The 20,125-nt window shown below is 39.9% G+C and overlaps 3 protein-coding genes across 6 annotated transcripts; 1 reads left to right on the forward strand and 2 right to left on the reverse strand.

The window, feature by feature from the left end:
- Positions 1-7,948: 7,948 nt before the first annotated feature.
- On the forward strand, positions 7,949-11,075 carry LOC133157873 (alpha-internexin-like). Its single transcript, XM_061284488.1, has 5 exons — positions 7,949-8,264; positions 8,411-8,641; positions 8,810-9,337; positions 10,300-10,424; positions 10,585-11,075. The coding sequence occupies exons 1-5, from the start codon at positions 7,965-7,967 to the stop codon at positions 10,769-10,771; spliced, it is 1,371 nt and encodes a 456-aa protein (XP_061140472.1). The 5' UTR covers positions 7,949-7,964; the 3' UTR covers positions 10,772-11,075.
- Positions 11,076-11,361: 286 nt separating this feature from the next.
- On the reverse strand, positions 11,362-14,742 carry pcgf6 (polycomb group ring finger 6). Of its 3 annotated transcripts, none has more exons than XM_061284490.1 (11): positions 14,499-14,742; positions 14,248-14,326; positions 14,059-14,158; positions 13,844-13,940; positions 13,683-13,738; positions 13,514-13,573; positions 13,312-13,429; positions 12,988-13,015; positions 12,598-12,696; positions 12,195-12,281; positions 11,362-11,967 (listed from the first exon to the last, which is right to left on the reverse strand). In XM_061284490.1, coding segments are annotated over exons 1-11 (777 nt in total). In that variant the 5' UTR covers positions 14,501-14,742; the 3' UTR covers positions 11,362-11,916. The 3 variants fall into 3 exon arrangements, with proteins under 3 accessions (XP_061140474.1, XP_061140476.1, XP_061140475.1); XM_061284492.1 differs by having other exon boundaries at positions 14,408-14,722; XM_061284491.1 differs by having other exon boundaries at positions 14,395-14,714.
- A 325-nt stretch (positions 14,743-15,067) lies between these two features.
- LOC133157875 (RING finger protein 122-like) lies at positions 15,068-19,436 on the reverse strand. 2 transcript variants are annotated; one of them, XM_061284494.1, is made up of 7 exons: positions 19,288-19,436; positions 18,494-19,201; positions 17,925-18,081; positions 16,994-17,036; positions 16,871-16,912; positions 16,184-16,266; positions 15,068-15,571 (listed from the first exon to the last, which is right to left on the reverse strand). In XM_061284494.1, the coding sequence occupies exons 2-7, from the start codon at positions 18,516-18,518 to the stop codon at positions 15,433-15,435; spliced, it is 489 nt and encodes a 162-aa protein (XP_061140478.1). In that variant the 5' UTR covers positions 18,519-19,201; positions 19,288-19,436; the 3' UTR covers positions 15,068-15,432. The 2 variants fall into 2 exon arrangements, with proteins under 2 accessions (XP_061140478.1, XP_061140477.1); XM_061284493.1 differs by having other exon boundaries at positions 18,494-18,861; positions 18,953-19,413.
- Between the last annotated feature and the right edge of the window lie 689 nt (positions 19,437-20,125).

Consider the following 20,125-nt stretch of genomic DNA (forward strand, 5'->3'; position numbering starts at 1 on the left):
GCAGTAAACTTACAGTTAGGCAAGTTGCCTGCCTGTGCAGAACAGACAGCAGTGGCGGGGCATTAGCGTGCAAAAGACAGTGCAACTGAAAGTGTTTGTGCACTTACTACCTACCCCCCTCTGCACACTCAACGTTGTGCTGCTACACACACAGAAACAATGCTGTTTTCCATATTTGTTCAGACAGGGTTTCTACTCTCAGGACGGACTTTGACCAAAACTGTTGCCACAAGGGTTTGTTTTTTATTGAGCTGGATGTTTGGAACCCAGTCGTCTCTGTTCAGTGCCATCTGAATTATAATTATTCCTTAGAAAACTTAGAAAAATGCAGTGCTCCAGCTATCAGTAATTATACATTAGCAAGAACACACAAAGGTGAAAAAAAGTGACACTTTACAGTGACATTTTACAAACTATGCAGCACATGAGGATAAAAATCAAAGTAGATGAAGTTAAACAACAGTCACATTTATAGTCATACAACATCCAAGTTCCTGCAATGGCATGCAGCCCAATGCCACAAGTATTTGTAAGTTGCATAGCAACAACTTGTTATCACTACGATATGACTTTTAAAAATGTTTTTCTTCCTTCCACACTTAATGTTGTGAACGCCTCAACGATTAAATAATTACTCACACTCCAGCCAGTGTGAAACCCTGGCTTATTTGTTGAACGCAAACATTATTCACATCATCATTCATTTGCATGAATGGCAACAGGTAGATGCACAGCTTAATTAATCATTCAAAAGTATAAATATGAAAGTAGGTGGAAACACTTCATAACTGTGAAACCTCATATGTCGGGGTACGTATTTCTAGTTCTATTATTTAAAATGGAGAAAATTAGTTTTTCTAGCCATACAAATCAGAGGTCAACCACATTCTACAATGGTTTTGTCATATAGCTTTGAAATGTTAGATATTTGTCATTAATCACCGATTAGAAAGCGTGAAAATTCAAGCAAGCAACTCTGGTCAGACAACGGCTCTAACGTCACTATACCAAATAACTAAGCCCTAAAATCTGATTTGATTTTTTTTCATTCCTCTGGACTTGACGCCAAGTCATGAATGCTAAGCAGCGAGGAGGAATGGTTCTAAATAAAGATTTCAGGTCAAAAACAGGAAATGGCTCACTGAGCAGAGAGGGCAGGGCCAACTGGAGAGCTGTACCCACAACATCTCTCCCTCCCTCCTTCCCTCCCTCCCTTTAGCTTGATTTCTCTCGCTCTTCTTTCATCTCTCTCTTGGTGACAAATCCGGTTGCTCCTCTTTCTTGGTTTCTCTTTTTTCTCGGTTCAAAAGTATCTGGACAATGGCCATTTTGATACATTTTCCTCTATACACCACGACGATTAATTTGAAATAAAACGATCCAAATTTGACTGATGTGTCATAAAGGTTTCATTCATTTGACCATTTTGGGAGTACAGGCATGTTATATCTGTACCTACATTTTTTTCAATATGTCATTGATATAACTTTTTTTTTCAATATGTGATTGATATAACTGTAAATGTAACCATTTTTTTAACACTTGGATTCAATTTCTTTGTAGTCAATGAGCAGCAGATTGCAATCACCAAATTCTTCTCTTTGCATGCTCTATTGGTTCCAGATCATGCCATTGACTCCCATCCAGCCATTTTCTATTGCTTATTATAATCGGGATAATGGGTGAGCTGGAGCCAGCTACCTGAGCTGCAGTACATCCTACATCCACCCAGTGAGACGATTTATAACAGGGGTCCCAGGTTCGATTTGTAATTTCACATGAGATACATCAACAAGAATCAAATCAAAACTGTGTGTGCTGCATTTTGGCAGCATATGTGAAGAGGACCAGATAATCATATGCTATAAAACAGGGCGTGTCACAGCTCAACATTTAGGGAGAGGCTGGGGGTGGAAAAGAGGAGGAGAAGGGGCTGGGAGTCCGGCTGGCATGAACAAGGAGTTTTTGGGGACACCCCCCCCCCCTTCCCCCACAAACCACCCATCTGCTTTTATTCCCACTGTAACACTTATTTTCCTTTCTTATATTTTTTTTCTGTCTGTACATCCCATCTTTCTACCCCAAGTACATGAACATTAAGTTAACACTAGAAACTCTGTTTTTGAACATAACCGTTACATACAGCAAATGAAGATGGTAATTATAAAATACAATGAAGATAAAATAAAATGGACCTTTGTGATGATGATGTGTGCTGACATCTCATGTGACATCATACATGCAAAATTTTGGAATTGAATTATAGTAGTCATCATACTGTTTGTGATTAAAAATATGAATCAACTTTTTGAAACTACACCTTCACTGGCACTCAAAACTGGAAAGCGCTTGTGACAGTTTCACCCTACACTGCCAAATAGCCTTGTAAAATACCTTGACTCACACACTTCAAAAAAGAGGATGTTGACGCCATACAACCTTCCACATTATAGTTTCCTGCAAATGCTGCAATATGAACTTGCACACATTTTCTCCTCCATTGACCATCCTATCAAAATCCAAACAATTAGGCAATAAGCTTCTCATTTTTTGAACTAGTTTCATTGTTGAATCATCAGCCAGTATTGTGATAGTCCTTATAGTAAATTCCAAGTGTTGTTATGCCAATAACCTCCAAAAGAATCACAGTGAAGCTTTATGCCAGCATTGGTCAGCCCAGATTAAATAAGCAACATTAAATAAATTGTACATACTTGTTTAGACGCCTTTGCAAACAAAGCTTGTGATTTGCTCCGGGCATTTATCAACTGCAGTCAACTTTAAAGGCAGAGTTTATGTAACATCTTACATGGATGCACTTCCTGTCTTATAGTGTACATGGGGGCTTAGACCGCTGACCATCTAAAAATCATTCATTTTGTTACATTCCCAACACACTTTACATTTAAACTTAGTAAATACACTTGAATTTTTTTTACAAATTTTTTTCAGCATGCCTTCTGCAACATGAATTTGATACAGGAAGTGAGCGAGCAAGAGAGAGAGAGAGGAGGTGGAGTTGCTTGAGGCAATGTAACGCACGCCTCCATGGTCAGGTGACTTACAGGAAATAATTTGTTTTGCTCTCTTTCACTAGAAGTGACAGCTAAGTGCTTTTATTAATGCTTCCAATGGCAGTACAAGTGAAATGTTTGCTGGTATAAGTCCATGTGCACCCGTTTTACAGTTCCCTCCAATACATTCTGTTACATTTTGGAAGCGAACTTCAAAAGGTGTCGTGCGGGAGACACTGGAGCCCAAAACAGGAAGGTCATTAATCTTGTGCCGACTCATGTCAGGAACAAGGAAGCAGCCACAGAAGTTCACGGGCCTGCAGCGAAGATTTAGCTACTCTGCCATCTTTCTCGAACTTTTCCCACCCTCTGATGGCTTCTTTTTTTCCAAACCACAAGAAGGATGCTGAACTACTCTTCTCCAGGCATTACTTTTTTTTTCTGAATCATTATCATGAATTCTGTTTTGCATGTGTGTGTGTGTGCGTGAGAAGAATTATTTTTTCCTGATAACGTTACACATTTTGAAGCTCTCACAGCATTATGATTTTGAGACAAATTTCTATTTGCAAATGATGTGTGAAGTTTATTGCTGGGATTCAAATTAGAAATAGAAATACAGTCTCATAGTACGATTATTTATAATGTAAAATCTTTAACTGTACAGTCATTGTTTTAAGTGATATATTAACATCATCAACATTAACAGCAGCTCCAGCCACCTATATGAGGATTTACTTTAGATAAAATACCTTTATTGTAATCAGATTACAGTTTAATATATTGGCCTATTAAGATGAATCGCCCAGCTCAAGTCTGCAAATGAGTTGCCCGCTCTGAGATTACCGATTACTACAATTCAGTTAAATAGGTGGTCATCTATTACGTCTTACCTCCTACGCCAAAGCAGACTGCCTGAGTCAGCTCCTCAGCTCTATCACGACTCATGGAGCTAGCACAAGGCCTCCCCTACCTACCCCTCAGCATCATACCACTTTCCATCACCAATATCGTCATGAGCTCTCACCATCGCATTTTTTGGGAGCGCTATCACTCCCTCGCTCACATTAAAAACATCGATGTAGGAAGTGTCACTCTCTTTTCCTCGCGGTTTTCTTTTTTCTTTCCATTATTTTAGTCAGCCGACCTCTTTTCTCTCTCTCGCTCTTTCTCTCTTCCTGCTGGCTGCCTTCAGGGTAGCAGAAGGGAAGTGAATGGCTTCAGCCCTCCCAGCTGGTCCCATCACCCAGCAACCCAGAGCAAGACAAAAGAGCACGCACACACACACGCACACACACACACTCGCGCACACACTGGCTGATGAACAAGCAGCCAATGCGCACACAGACACAACATCACCGGCAGACGAGTGTGTGCATGTCCTGCAGATGAATGCACACACACACACACACACACACGTACACACCGAGCACCCCCAACCTTTGACCTCTCAAACTCACGTCCATAAACAGCAAGTCGGCCAGCCGTCCCCCTGTGGACTCTTACCCATCGTCCCCGTCTCCCCTCCTCAGCACCCTTTCCAGACACCCACTCCTTTGTCCGCAATCTGCTCCCAAAATATTTGGGGGGGGAAACAGATGAACATGTGTTGGTCCAAATTAGATATAAGCAGAGGCATACACTTCAAAATATACATGTGGTTTAAAAAAAGGAAAAGAAAAAGGGGTGGGGGGGGGCATTTTTAACTTCTTGTTGGCGATTAGCGAGTGTTCTCGGGGGACAGCATTAGACATCATTTAACGTCTAATGATGGGTGCCATTGACCTGCTTTATAGAGATGATAGATTCCTGCGTTTCATTGGCTTGCAATGAAATGCCTTCAGGATATTCATTCATTCATTCTGCTTTTTCAATAAATTCTGTCAGAGAACAGACTTTGTTACACAAACATAAAGTGAGGTCCTTACAGTATGGTTTTATTTTAGCTGGCTTGACAGGTGAGAATAGGACAAGATGTGACAAAAACGTCGGAATTATAGTTCAAAGTGTTTGCCCTGAGTCATGCTATATTTTTTTTTTTTACTTGAGGCCTGAAAACAAAGAAATTCAACAAATTACCCATCTAAGTTACATTTAGAATTGTCTCAATGACTAAAGGGGGAAAGAACAACTAGGCTTATTAATATTTACTTTGACTTGCTCCTTGCATTGATCAAGAGCCAAAACAAACCTGCGAGAAAAAATGCTTGGCCTCTGAGCCTTTTTTTCTGAGCCCAAAACTACACAAACAAACACAGCAGTGACATTTTCTCTCAACATCACATTGAAGGAGGGGGATTGTAGTTATTTTCTTTTATAAACGAGACCTTTTTTTTTTTTTTTTGGGTTGCTAAATACTAATGTAACTCATTCGACAATATTTAGCTAGTGTAGTTTTGGTGCTTCAAATACAAGTAACACAAACATGGCAAAGGCAAAATGAAAGAAAAGGGAAGGAGAAGTGCTGGCAGTGTAAATAATGAAAAGAAGGTCAGTGCCTCCAGGGATGGAACGATTGTGAACACTTAGCGCAAAATAAAGGCACCGACGGGCCACTGGAAAGAGTCCGCCCAGTGTCACACCAGAGACATCATACACTGCAATGGTGGTGGATTCGTGATGGGTGGACAGTGTTTAAAGAAAAAAAAAAAAAAAAAAGATGGGTGGACATGTGATGATGAGATGATGCAGAAGCCCATGCGTATGATCTTTATTGTTATAATCCATTGTCCTACTAGTGAAGGCAAAGCGTGTACTATATACGTATATAGATAGATAGATAGATAGATAGATAGATAGATAGATAGATAGATAGATAGATAGATAGATAGATAGATAGATAGATAGATAGATAGATAGATAGATAGATAGATAGATAGATAGATAGATAGATAGATAGATAGATAGATAGATAGATAGATAGATAGATAGATAGATAGATAGATAGATAGATAGATAGATAGATAGATAGATAGATAGATAGATAGATAGATAGATAGATAGATAGATAGATAGATAGATAGATAGATAGATAGATAGATAGATAGATAGATAGATAGATAGATAGATAGATAGATAGATAGATAGATAGATAGATAGATAGATAGATAGATAGATAGATAGATAGATAGATAGATAGATAGATAGATAGATAGATAGATAGATAGATAGATAGATAGATAGATAGATAGATAGATAGATAGATAGATAGATAGATAGATAGATAGATAGATAGATAGATAGATAGATAGATAGATAGATAGATAGATAGATAGATAGATAGATAGATAGATAGATAGATAGATAGATAGATAGATAGATAGATAGATAGATAGATAGATAGATAGATAGATAGATAGATAGATAGATAGATAGATAGATAGATAGATAGATAGATAGATAGATAGATAGATAGATAGATAGATAGATAGATAGATAGATAGATAGATAGATAGATAGATAGATAGATAGATAGATAGATAGATAGATAGATAGATAGATAGATAGATAGATAGATAGATAGATAGATAGATAGATAGATAGATAGATAGATAGATAGATAGATAGATAGATAGATAGATAGATAGATAGATAGATAGATAGATAGATAGATAGATAGATAGATAGATAGGTAGGTGAATAGTTGATTCTTGGAAAAATGTTTGAACATTTATTCCATATCCTAGATATCAATTTTAGGGTTGTACAAATGGGCCAAAAGTGGCATCATAGTGGTCGGGGGGAAATGTACGTTTTACGTTACGTTCTACAAGATGACAAGTGAGTCCAAAAAGCCTACATGGACCTTAAGATGTATATATAACGGATATCAAATAAATGCTCTGACGTCTTTCCACATAAAGCGTGTTCAGCGAAGGCTGAGCAAAGGATCCTGGCTTTTTTACCAACGGCACCTAAACGCAGCAGGAGCCAAGCAGTATTTGCTGCGTGTGGCGGGGCAGGCACGTCGCGTGGTGACTCACAGCTGAGTCAGAGTGTCGTGTCGTGTCGTGTCTCCGCCTACACGGCGGTGGTGGCCAATAACGCACAAGCGGCAGCCGCCGCCACGGCAATGAGCTGTCAAGTCGCACAGTCGGCCGCCCATCCCCCGACTGTCTGGCTGTGTGCGGTTTCGGGGGACGCCACTGAGACTTGAGGGGTGGTTATGGAGGTTATGTAGCTCGGCCTTTGACAAACACTGCGTGTGTTCACATATGGGAAGGATGATGCTGTAGTTCATCTCTTCAAGAGGGCCAAAATTACTCGTTACACACTTTATGAAATGATGTATACACTTATACGTTCAGGAAGTGACAAATAATCAATAATGGCATAACTTTCATCAACTTTCTACTTATCGCAACTTTTCAACAGCGGCTATTAAACCAGAGGGTGAAAAATCTTCAGTTTCTTCCGATTATGCGGCATGATTACCACAAGAGGGCGCTAAAGCGCTACTTTATATTTAACGGTGTTTTAGCGCCGTCTTGTGGTATTCAAGGGAATTTCAGATAAGCAATTTGTATAAATAAATAAATAACCTGGTCGATTAAAAGTGCTTTCCCACCATCTTGCTGTCTACTTAATTATCACAAACATTTTTGTGTGGGCACAATTAGGGATTTTCTGTACAAAATAGCAACCCTGACTCGGATCCATAGTATGTTGGCCCTGAGTAATGAGTTTATAAATTACTAGTTCACCATGGACAGCTCCATTTTTATCTGTCCAAGATAACGTTTACAAATGTCTGCGCTCATCTGTTTATATGTGGAATAGGTTCATTCAAACGGTATAGGTGTTTTCAACACTGGAGAACGCGAGTCAACATTTTGTTTAACAAATTAGTATCCCCATATATAAAATGGTTCGCTCCACCTGTAGCCGCCTTGCTTAAAGCTGCAGCAAATCCCTTTAGTATCTCACTTTAGGCTCTGACTCTTGGCAAAGATGAACTACAGGGACCGCTACACTTCGTCCTCCTACCGGAAGATTTTCGGGGATTCTTCCAGGTTCTCCGCCTCTACCTCCTCATCCCGGATGAGCAGCTCCATGCCTCGGGGCTCACCGGGGCTCCGGTCCATGGCCGTGTCCCGAAACAGCACCTCTTCTATGGGCATGTACAGACGGCTGGGACAACCCCCGGCCTCCTTCTCTCTTGTGGCCACGGACTCCCTCGACCTGACCCAGACTTCAGTGGTCAACAACGAACTCAAAGTCATCAGAACCAACGAGAAAGAGCAGCTGCAGGTATGTGACGTCATTGACAAACTATGGAAACAATGTAATAATAATTACCCTGGAGAATTAAATATTACCCTGGAGAATTCAACCGTTCATAGTGAACAATGCAAAGAAAACCCCAGCTGGTTTGAGACATTTGTCTTTTCGCACAGGGTCTGAATGATCGCTTCGCCATGTTCATCGATAAAGTCAGACACCTGGAGCAGCAGAATAAAGTACTGGAGGCCGAGTTGGTGACGCTGCGGCAGAGGCAGAGTGAACCATCACGGCTAGCTCATCTCTACCAGCAGGAGATGAGGGACTTGCGGTCCCAGTTGGAGGACCTGAATAGGGACAAGAACCGCATCCTGATCGAGAAGAATAACATGGAAGATGAGTTGCAGGTACAAAAGGAACCATGACTGTATCATTAAGGATTATTAATGCCATGCTGTAATATATCAGTCAAAAAACTGAAAAAAAAACATTTAATATAAGAATTTGAAATATTTATTTGGCCTATTTATTTTATTTATTACTGGTTTGGTTCATAACATGTCAAAACATTTCAGAAACTTAATGTCAAGTATGAGGAGGAGATGACTGCGCGTGAAGAGGCTGAACAAACTTTACGGTCCTTCCGGAAGGATGTGGATGACGCTGCGTCCGTTCGTCTTGATCTGGAGCGCCGAGTGGAATTGCTGATGGATGAAATCTCTTTTCTGAACAAAGTCCACGACGAGGAAATCCAGGAGCTGAGCAGCCTGATGGAAGCGCAGCAAGTCTCCGTGGAATTGGAAATGGCCAAACCCGACCTCACCTCGGCTCTGAAAGAGATCCGCAACCAGTACGAGTCCATTGCCTCCAAAAACCTGCAGTCGGCAGAGGAGTGGTACAAAGGGAAGTTCGCCAGCCTTAGCGAACAGGCCACCAGGAGCAACGAGGCCATGCGAGCCAGCAGGGAGGAGATGAACGAGTTCAGGAGGCAGCTGCAGGCCAAGACTTTGGAAATTGAGACACTGAGGGGAGCCAATGAGTCTCTGGAGAGACAAATCTCAGAGATGGAGGATGCTCACAATGGTGAAGTCACGGCATTGCAGGTATGCAATAGAGCCAATACATTGATTAAACATATTTTCCAAAGCACACTTTTTAAATATTCTTTGGTATCTGTTGACACACTCTCTTCAGTGATTTAAGAATATTAGACAAAAAAAAAAAGAAGCAATGGGCCATTACCAGTGTCACAGAAAGTCACTTGAACCTGAACATGCAACAAATCGGCAGTGGAGGTTACGAGCGTCTCCGACAAATAGGATTGAGAAGTTCAATCGTCAATTGTGTCACAGCATGAGTTCCATAAGCTAAGAGCATCCTTCAAGGTGGCCCTGACTTGTCAATGTCACCGGCAAGTCGAGCAGAATCTATAAAAGACAATAACCTAGGATGCATGTTTACCTAATTTTCATAATTATCACCTAATGTTTGGTCCAAATTGATATTGTTGTCTTCCAATAAATTCAAAATGCACAATGCATTCACATTTGTTCGATCAACAATGGATGGTATCTAAAGTTTGGTAATGGGCTATAATGAGGAAGCTCAATTTGGCACTTCACTCTGTTATTAATTTTACCAATGAAAATGATTGGCCACTTAGAGATCTATTTCATGAGAAATGTTTGCCTTATGATTTAGAAATTAATGAGCGATTAATAGTGACTTTACACCAACCTGTTCCATCCAGCTGCCATTAACCTTCCAGAGCAGCTACAAGACTACAAATTAGTTTGTCATGTTGCTCTGGAAGGTCAATGCAGCTGGACGGGCTTTAGTCCGGAAGTCATTTGGGCTTACATAGAGAAAGTTCTTAGTGAACTGATCCTGTGTATTTAGATTAACCCAGACTGCTGCTAAATTGGATACAGGAAGGGCCATCTGTTTTCGCTGGCTATTTAGAGAAGCTAAGTAAGCCTCAAAAGGTTATGCTCGTCTTTTAAAAGACAAAAGTAAGCTTTCAACTGTGTGACCTTTCACATCATGTTTGACCTCTTCAAAACAGGACACTATTGGACAATTGGATACTGAGCTGAGGAACCTCAAGGGGGAGATGGCCCAGCACCTGAGAGAATATCAGGACTTGCTTAATGTCAAAATGGCCTTGGACATCGAGATAGCTGCATACAGGTGGGTCGACATGAAACGGTATGAAAATGGATTATCACGATTGTCATGACAATGATCAGATGATTACTAAAACAAATGTAAACAAAAAAAACAACTGTCAATCGAGAGACTATTAATTTCATACAGATACTTTAATATATGTGTCCTTTCATCCTACAAGGAAGCTGCTGGAAGGAGAAGAGACTCACTTTAACTCAGGGATGTCGTTCGGAGGCGCCAGTTACAGCTACCCGTCCCGAAGCCCAGCCGGCTCCTCCAGAAGCGGTCAGCGAGACAAAGACGGAGCCAAGAAGGAAAGCCTCAAGGAGGAGGAAAAAGACGAAGCAGACATCAACTCCAACAACTGAAGTCATGGGCGCAGACAAGGAGTGAGATAAATAGCACATCCTGCATTTCCTAAGTTCTAGTCAAATAAAATGCACGATTTAAAAGCCCAGAAATGATTTCTTTATTTCCATTGTGCATAACTCTGAAACATGTTGAACATTTTTGGACTCTAAATCTATCTCAAATGGAAGCTTGTACCAAAATGTAAACAAAAGGATGTTAACATAGTATTAGACAATTGATGTGCTAGAATTGTAGACATTTCTGTCAAAGTGTGGTGGCTAATTTAAATATTAATACACCAAGATATGCTTATTTGCGCATCACTTAAATTTTCAGACTAGTGCTTTTTCGCTGAATGTGAATTTACCACACTGTGTTTGTGTCTATAACTGTAATTTTATGTTAATAAATATTTGCTAGAAGTGGTTGTGAGAACGAAGGGTACTAAAAATGCTCTACATATCTAAACGACTGCATTTTATCTGGCTTTAGAACTCACTGTCAACCCAATGTGTGATTCATTTGAACTGACTGATTGAAAGAATAAAACGATTGACTAAATGCAGTCAGTTCCCTCATGCAGCACACGGGTTCATCAGTTGAAATGTACCGTTAATGGTTTTATTCAAAGCAATTGTCGTAAGACAGCAAACATTTTGTTAAACCTGATGAAAGACTTCTACCACAGAGGTCAATTTCAACTTGATCATGGTCTTTGTCCCCAAAGATGTACCCCCCCAAAAAAAGAATCATTCAGAGTTAGATTTGAGGGGGGTGCAACTACAAAGATTTCAATTCTAAGGACAATGTAAATCTACGTATAGTATGTTTACAAATCTTTGGCTGTTGTCCTCCTTGAGTGACATTTTCATGATAACCTCAGCTACAGAAATCAGCAGAGAAAATGCTAAAGTTAAAAAGTTAAACTTAAAGTCCCAATGATCTTGGCAAAGTAAACAAAAATATAAACTAGGTGAATCCATCATTAGGCAAAGTATAAAAAAATATAAACTAGCAGAATCCACCATTAGACACAATAGGCATGGCCCGAAAAATAGTCTTAAAAAAATCCCATCATATGGCTGATGCTAGTAACTTGCTCCAGTCATTTTGCAGTTTACAAAAGGTGTGCAACACTAGGAAGCCAAGCTACTCTAGCCTTTCAAGCCAGACAGGACAGGACCAAGCCAAAGTGCAGCACCAGAAAACCATCCTGAAGACACAAAAAAGAAAAAATAATTCATCTTTAAAAGCTGATGACACCAGTTTAACAAATGGCTGAGTAGAGATGTTGAATCATAAAGCAACACCCTCAGAAATGGAGGTAACGTTAGCATGTGTTTATTTTGGTATTCTTGGCAGTGCAACAAGCAGTGAGAAATCAAAATGGCAAGTAAAACTGTGCCAATGTGTCACACAAATGAGCTCTAGAACATTTACCTGCACAGCCTCAGCTCCCACAAAATTCTGTACATCTTTTAGCGACTGATAGTGATCCAGGAGTTGATCTCCACAAACCACATCTACCTACACAGACACAGAAACAAATACATATGCTTCCATACTTAAAAAACAATTAGTAATCAAAATTGTACAGTCGGACTGGGTGTGAATCGCACAATGCTCAATGGGAGGGGGTGAAAATCATAAGGCTAAGATTTTCATTGTTATCTTCCAAGGTTTCAGCTCACTGTCAAACCCTTCTGCCATCATTGTATAAACAAGTGGTCGGTGTCCATGTGACAGTAAAGTGGATTCTCCGCTGAACTCGTCTGAAGCAACAACCAGGATCAAGGTGACTCTGCAGACCCATTAATCTCATTAGCCAGCTTGGCGGACTCACCTGGCAAGTTGGGCTGAGTTCCATCTTCTTCCTGATGAACAGCTCCACGTGGCGAATGGTGGCGTCACCTGACACACGCACATACGGCCTCTCTAGTGGCTGGACAGCGAAGTACAACAGACTGCAAATCAACATGTTTCATGGCGGTTCCATTTCTATGGCTATGACATATCCCAAATTGTAAGAGACTCAGAACACGCCATTCTACCCATCTGCGCAAAAAGTAATAAAACAAATCAGTATGGTTCTTTTGGAGGAAACTGATCATACATAAACCTTGAATTGTCATATGGCGAGGTATTTGTTTTATTTCTGCAAATTTCTGTGTGAATTGTATTTTAACACTGACTGCAATTTTCAGAAAAAGCTCTGAAGCTATAAAACAATTACCTTGTAGCTGTTTATCCCCTCTTCAGCCCTGAAAGAAAAATGACTGAGTCAATATATGTTTTGTTTATAGGAGCAGCAAACATGAGAAACAGGATCATCTGCTGACATTTTAGTGCAACTTTACCTCTGGCTACAAACTACAGTGGAACCTCCAATCAAACATACAACTTCTTCCATGGCTTCAAATATTGTTATCAATTCAAATATGCTTTTCTATCAACAATTTAAAGTAAGGTTGTTACTTTTAGGCTCAAATATGAGTCCAATCTCACTTTATGAGTGACTATAGCTACAATGCTTTGGAAACAAGTCAAGGCGACTCACCCAACAAAGTCCAGCAAGAGCGACACGTCCAGCTCAGGCGGAATGTTGATCACGCACTGAGGCACTGGGTCCTTCTTTTGTCGTTTTGATGCCAGAAGAGCTGGTGTGGAGAACGCCACTGCCACACAGAAAATAAAGATCAGACACAAGATTATGACCGCTCTCTCACCTTTCACCTTAACCATTTATGGTTAAACTTTACCTGATTTGGGTATCGCCAGCCCTCGTTTTTCGTAGAAGTTACACATCTGCTCTCTTTCGACTGCAATATAAAAACATCCAGAAATTAAAACCTATATAATAAGAATGCAGCGAAAATGCGGTCACCAAAAATTTGAATCTGAAAATGGCCCCATATATAAAATGCTTACACAGCTCAAGGAAAGGAATCATCTTGTACACGATATCCTGCAGTTGTCTGTCAGGCCTGCCAGAAGACACATTTTATACAAAAAGATGACTTATTCAATAGTGATATGCTAAACAAATCTATCAATATTCAATACACACTGAGGGAAATAATGACAAATACCTAATGTTGTAAAGAGGTTGTGTTTCGTGCACTATAATGGTGCATGATGGACACCTGTTGCTGTTGAAAAAATGCTTCACGATGCAACTTTTGCAAACTAAGGAAAAACAAAAAAAGACGTAATGAATGAATGAGTAACATAACATTACATACACAACATGACCATAACAAAGACAACAAAGTCATTTTGAATGCAGACTTTTGGATCTACTTACATGTGTGTAAGCACTCTGTGATGGTGGTGGCATCAATGAGGAAGCCGCAGCACAGGCCACATCGGATGTAAGGGTAGAACTGATTGAGGGGGACCTGGGACTGCAGATATCAACCAAAAAAAGTACAGTGCCAATCGTAGGAACATTAGCTTTTAACCTATCAACTTTTACTCCATAACAAATAGTTACCTCGTCTTCGGAATCGCTCCCATATATGGTTATACCACAGGGAGGCGTTGACATTCCCAAAACCGGAGAACCACGCTTCCTAATAAGTAAAAAATGTCAAGTTTGCAATTTTTTAAAGGTAGTAGGACAAACGAGTCGCTAGCTTACAACTATTGTTTACTTTGCCGGCCAACTTGCACAGTGCGCTGACGTAGCCGGGCTAGCTTTAGCTTGATATGAGAGATTCAAGTCGGGCAAACGTGGTCAATTACATGTGTATGTTGGCTGTTGTTGGTAAATCATCTCAAAAGCATGCAAATCGTGTGTTTCGGTCGCTTATCGTGCTGTGTTAGTGAGATAACAGGGAGTCACGGGGGGAATAAAGTCGCGTCGTAAGTCTTCACGTGGATTTTCTAGCTTGACTTGTGTTCGCGGTCTTCTGCGCGAAGTACTTTAATAGAGCTTACTTCCGGTGTGCACTTTCATAATAAAGTGAGATGTCCGTTTACCGTCGTTTTTTCTTCTTATGATGAATGGCTGTTTCCAAATAAGCAAGCCAAATTTCTGTAACCGAATGACTCGGTGCAGCTCTGCTTACCTTTTGTGCTATATGATATGATAATGTTTGCTCCCTGGACTCTCAGACTGCAACATTAAATACCACTTGGCTTAAACCACCAATGGTTGAATTCACTATAAATGCACCACACATTCTAATGGCAGTGGAAAACTGGGTCACCTATGAGTGCATGTTATTCTATATTCATTCAGCCTCTGAACCGCTTATCTTCACGAGGGTCGAGGGCGTGCCGGAGCCAATCCTAGCAGTCTTCGGGCAGTATTTTATATATATATATATTTTTTTTATTGGACTTTTATGCCTCACAAATTCAAGATACAAATATTTGCACAAATGTGTGATGTGCCCACGTGACTTCATTGTGACTGACATTAGGAAAAGCACATCAGACTACAGCAGTCTTCATAGTATGTACCATAACATTTAGAAAAACACCAATGCTTCTCTGAAAGTTTGACGAAAATGTCTGCTCTACAATATTTTTGCGCCGTAATTATAAACAGTTATTAAACATTGCACACTCACATTCGAATAAGTCCTTCCGCCTTAAGATTTGTCATATAAAAATGTTCTTGTAGTACAATCTGTGTCAATGTTGTAGAAACAGCCTTGGCCGGTTTTGCGCATCATATCTGCGGTCCCTCTAGGACCTCCAGGAGACCCTGTGGCTGCTCGGCAGCTTGTGAAGGCCCAGGCTGGAGGCGGCATATTGGCTTGTTGCACATGGGGCAGACACTACGGATCTCTAACCATTTCAATAGACACCTGAGAAAAAACAGATGACAATTCAAGTACTAATCATCATTATGTCGTTTAAAGGATATTGATATAAAATGAACAATTTTACAAATTGTATTAATTCAAATTTTTTGAAACCTACACATTTATTTTATTTGCCAAATATTTGCATATATAATTTTTAGGATCTATTTTTTTCCGTATTCAAGGTAACTCAGCTGAATGGTGTCGTGGTGGCCCAGTACCCTTGATTGACGAGCTGCCATCGGTTTTACTACCCCTTATATGAACAATGACAAAACCCTAAAATCTATGACAATTCCAAATGTTAAGCTAAAAAAAAGTCACGTTCTCAAGGCCATTCTGCATGAGTCATGTGCTTGTTCAAACATGCAAAAATGTCACACCTGAATGTGCCAATATTTGCCTCCAGCACAACCTGACAAAATGGCCAAGCTTTTGTCTGCTGGAGAACTTGAAGGCAAAAATCCACCACACTGTGAAATTCAGTCATTTCCATGAACATTTTTTTTTTTTTTTGCGTGTCGTTGGTAAAACGTGTTTTCAGGACCCCTCTGAAGATGGATTTGTATGTATGCTTGGTGTCCAATACCAATGCTTAGCAATTACAGAACTTACTTCTTATGAAAAGCATGTGAACATGGACACACTCCAAGCTCATCCCGGCTGCGAAACTCTTCTAAACACACTGCACATGTTTGCTGCAAGGGGAAAAAGAATGACAACAATCAACAACCAAAAGAACAGGAATTTATTGCAGTATTTGTACACATCTGGCTGCTTAGCTCAATATGAGCAACATGGGATAATTAACAATTGCATGCAAAATTGTTTTTATCCAGCAAATGCTAACATAACTAGCAAAAAGTATAATGACAAATAAATAGTATAAAAACGACCTGAGCAACATTGCACATTGTGTTGTGCTGAAAATATGTATCTTTTCTTTTCCCACAACCGCCTTGAGTATAAATTTTTTTGACATACAAACTGGCAAAGTACAGACACCGCAAAGATGAAGCGTTGCCCGCTGCGATGCCACAGAATGACAACAACAAGGCTCTGAACAACAATCCTGCTCCTCTCCAGTTCTACTTTTAGTCATTTCTATAATCATAACTTCTCTTGGAAATATGTTGAAAACTTGAAAGCCCGACAAGCATCACTGAATGGATCCCCTTTGACTGTACTATGAAGGTAGGCAGACCGAGGCGGCACGTTTTTCAAGACCACGCTGCCAAGTTTTGCTGTAAATCTGACCGAGTGGATTTAAGCTGGCACCCTTTCACCTCATACTGAACTTACCCCAAGAAGGCTCAGTTTCTTCCCTGCTCCTTTTAGAACAACCTGCAAGCAATGTCAAAAGGAATACTTTTAGACTTGAATAATATTGCAGTCTGGTTTAGTGCGACAGTTCGAATGAGTTACCTCATTATAGCCATAGTGTTCTCTTGCACTATGTCGCTTGAGTCTGTGAAAAACAATTATATTTTTAATGCAATTATGCAGCAATCCATAGTTGTGAAAAGGACATTAAATGAACTCTGGATGCATATTGGTTCATTATCCCAGCACGTCTAGTCATGCCTCGTGGATCAGCAGCGATAGTCCTTCAACAAGTCTTGGAATTCGTACAACGGGCAATTCATGTCAGAGCTTGTCTATCCAAGCTCACCGCGTGTAGCACCTTTCAGAATTGCCCACCCCCTTCTAAAGATTGCTCAGAACAGATGTTAGAACTGAATGTTTGGTGTTAGATACTTTCGAGGTTGGCACGGAAAAAAACTTTTCATCTTCTGGAACTGATGGCCCGGGTGGAAAAGATTATATAATGAAATGGGTTTTTCAAAATATTTTCTTGGGAGAAACCTGTTTGTTAAGCCCCAAACCTTGGTTAATCACACAGATTAAATCCGACTCCAATTCCTTCAGGATTTATTCATTTTGTCATTTGTTAAACAACAGCTTCTTGTTGTAAATTGTCTGTGAAAGGCTCCAACCGCATGACCTTGAACAAAATAAACTGTGTTGATGCTGGATTTTAAATCAGTTCTATCTAATAGCAATGTGACATATTTGTGAGATGAACAATCCAAGAAGTCTATTGAGTTAAATTTTTATTCTAATTAAAAATTAAATTAGCTGTCTGGTTTTTTTTTTTTCTTCCTCCACAGTTTACAAATTTTCACTGATTAGCACGATAGAGAAAATGCACCATCCGTTTTTTAATGTGCACTCAAAAGGAGGTAAAAACAGCTGGCAGACCTAACAGGACAAAAAACTGTGTTCCCAGATGTAACGCAGTTTGTATTTCAGTATGACCATTGCAGGTTCTTTGTGAATGGTGGCGATCACATACCTGACCAGGTAGCAGCAGAAAATGAGACTGAGCATTAGGATAAAAAGCCCGATGCCCAGAACGATGATGTAGACATTGAGCGGCAGATGGAAGACCTCTTCAGACGTCATCTTACAGGAGGGGTCCGAGTTCTGCAATGCAAGGTCACACCGACACCCTGAAAAGATGGGGGAAAGTATAACAAGTAGTTCAATACAAATATTGAAGACAATAAAGTTTCAAAGATCAAATAACCACATATTTATTTATTGTTTGGTTTGTGGAATATGAATCAAACAGGAAAAATCATCATCTCAAGGGGTGGCCATTTCGCCATTTGCTGTCCGCTCAAAATAACATCACCGTTGCCAGATCTCAGGTCACCAGCAATCACGGATCAGCTTCAGAAAATTGGTGAACTCATTTTCCACAAATGCAATATTTATCTGATTTTTTAATATATTTTAAAGATTTTTTTTCAGATGAGATTGCTTTAAAATATGCATATGTATAACAACATAATACTGCATTGGTAATCAAAACAAAGTAATAGCACTGAGCAAAATTCAAAACTAGAAATGAACACTCACCGTTACACCACTGAAAAGGTTGCATCAAATTTGATAGATTGTACAGATGTCAAAAGTCTGAAAATTCTCTGGAGAGGTTGACCACTGTAAAGCCCAAAGGATGGCCTTCACAACTCGATTCCTTCCACTTCTTAGGGTCGCGGTCATTTAACCCAAAATTTGGGATGTGCAATGTGTTGAATTCTTGTAGTCTGGAGGCAACCAGTTTCTCAAGTGGCCATCATGGGAGTAACAAGCTGCTCGTTTGTACTCCAATTACTTTGTCGAGGATGATTCACCCAAAAATGTGGGAGCAACATCCTCCTGATTTCCCATGGGATGCAAATAGAATTGTTCAACGTCTTTGTCCTGCGTCACATTACCAAAGTCTTGAAGGGTGGAGGCATATGGGAAAACGATGTTATTATCGATCTACAAAAAAAAAAAAATCTCTTTCCATATGTCTTTGGTTAGCAGTACCTGCGTTGTGCTTCGTCTCCCACTCAAAACATTGTCACGAGGTTTTCTCACTCTCGTTTTCCTGTCTTCTCTCCTGTTTTAGTTATCTACGTGGCTTTCTTCCTTCCTCTCCGGGTGTGACAACCTGCCGTGGCCAATTATGGAGATACAAAGGGAAAAGGACATGGATGGCAGCAACACAGTCAGCCAAGCAAGCAACCTCGGTGATCTTGTGGAAAGCAGCTCTTCATCTCTTCACCTGCATTCCTGCTGTGAAGGCACAAAACAAATGGTGGCTGGATGACATAACGAAATTCTGTAAAGTCAAGCTCCCGTTCTTCGTTTTTCTGTCGTACTTGTGTTGATTCTCGCCGTCCTCGTTTCTCTTTTCTACTTCACGTCTATGGAGCGCTCAGTTTGTAAACAGATCCAGGCTCATGTGATTCGCTCACTGCATCACAGCTCTGCTTTCAGTGCCCCCTCCTTTCCCTCTCCCCCGCCCGCCTTACTGCCAGCCCCTTTTGGGCTTTTCTTTCCACCTCCCCCACTTCCTTCTCCATTATTTTTTGGTGAGGGTGTACTTTAAAAATATGCACATTTAAACAAAAGAATAAAACAGTATATAGCTAAATGCTAAAAAAAAAAAAAAAAAAAGAATAAAGTGAAGATAATGTGTTCTTGATAAATGTTCCAATTTAAACATATACGACATATGGTCATAGAATCTCATTACGAAACAAATTGAAGAAAAAAAAATGTAAGGAAAAATTTGGTGTTAATGCAAAATATTGTGTTGTTGATGTTGAGCATTTTTGCCTTTTCACAGTCCATAATTTTTAGTCTGGGTTTGGATCTTACTGCAAGGTTGTGGTGGAAAGTTGCATAATAAAGAATGCAGCAAGCACATGTCAGATTTCAGGAAAATGACAAATGTTGGTATCCCAGAAGTCTTGAGCCAAACTAAATATCTTGTATTTATTTTTGGAGTAAGACGACTCAGTTAGTTGTTTATGTAAATATGTGCCCTTGCTCTTGTCCCCTAAAATGGTACACACGCAGGTATTCTCCAAATGTGATACAGTAAGTGCTACTCATCACAAAAAAGTGTTTAAAACAAACATTTTTGTTTGTAACATTAATTTACTAGACTCACGAAAATCAGGATCATATTATTTATAAAAATTAATACTGGAC

Source organism: Syngnathus typhle, linkage group LG8, assembly GCF_033458585.1.
Source record: "Syngnathus typhle isolate RoL2023-S1 ecotype Sweden linkage group LG8, RoL_Styp_1.0, whole genome shotgun sequence".
Lineage (NCBI taxonomy): Eukaryota > Metazoa > Chordata > Actinopteri > Syngnathiformes > Syngnathidae > Syngnathus > Syngnathus typhle.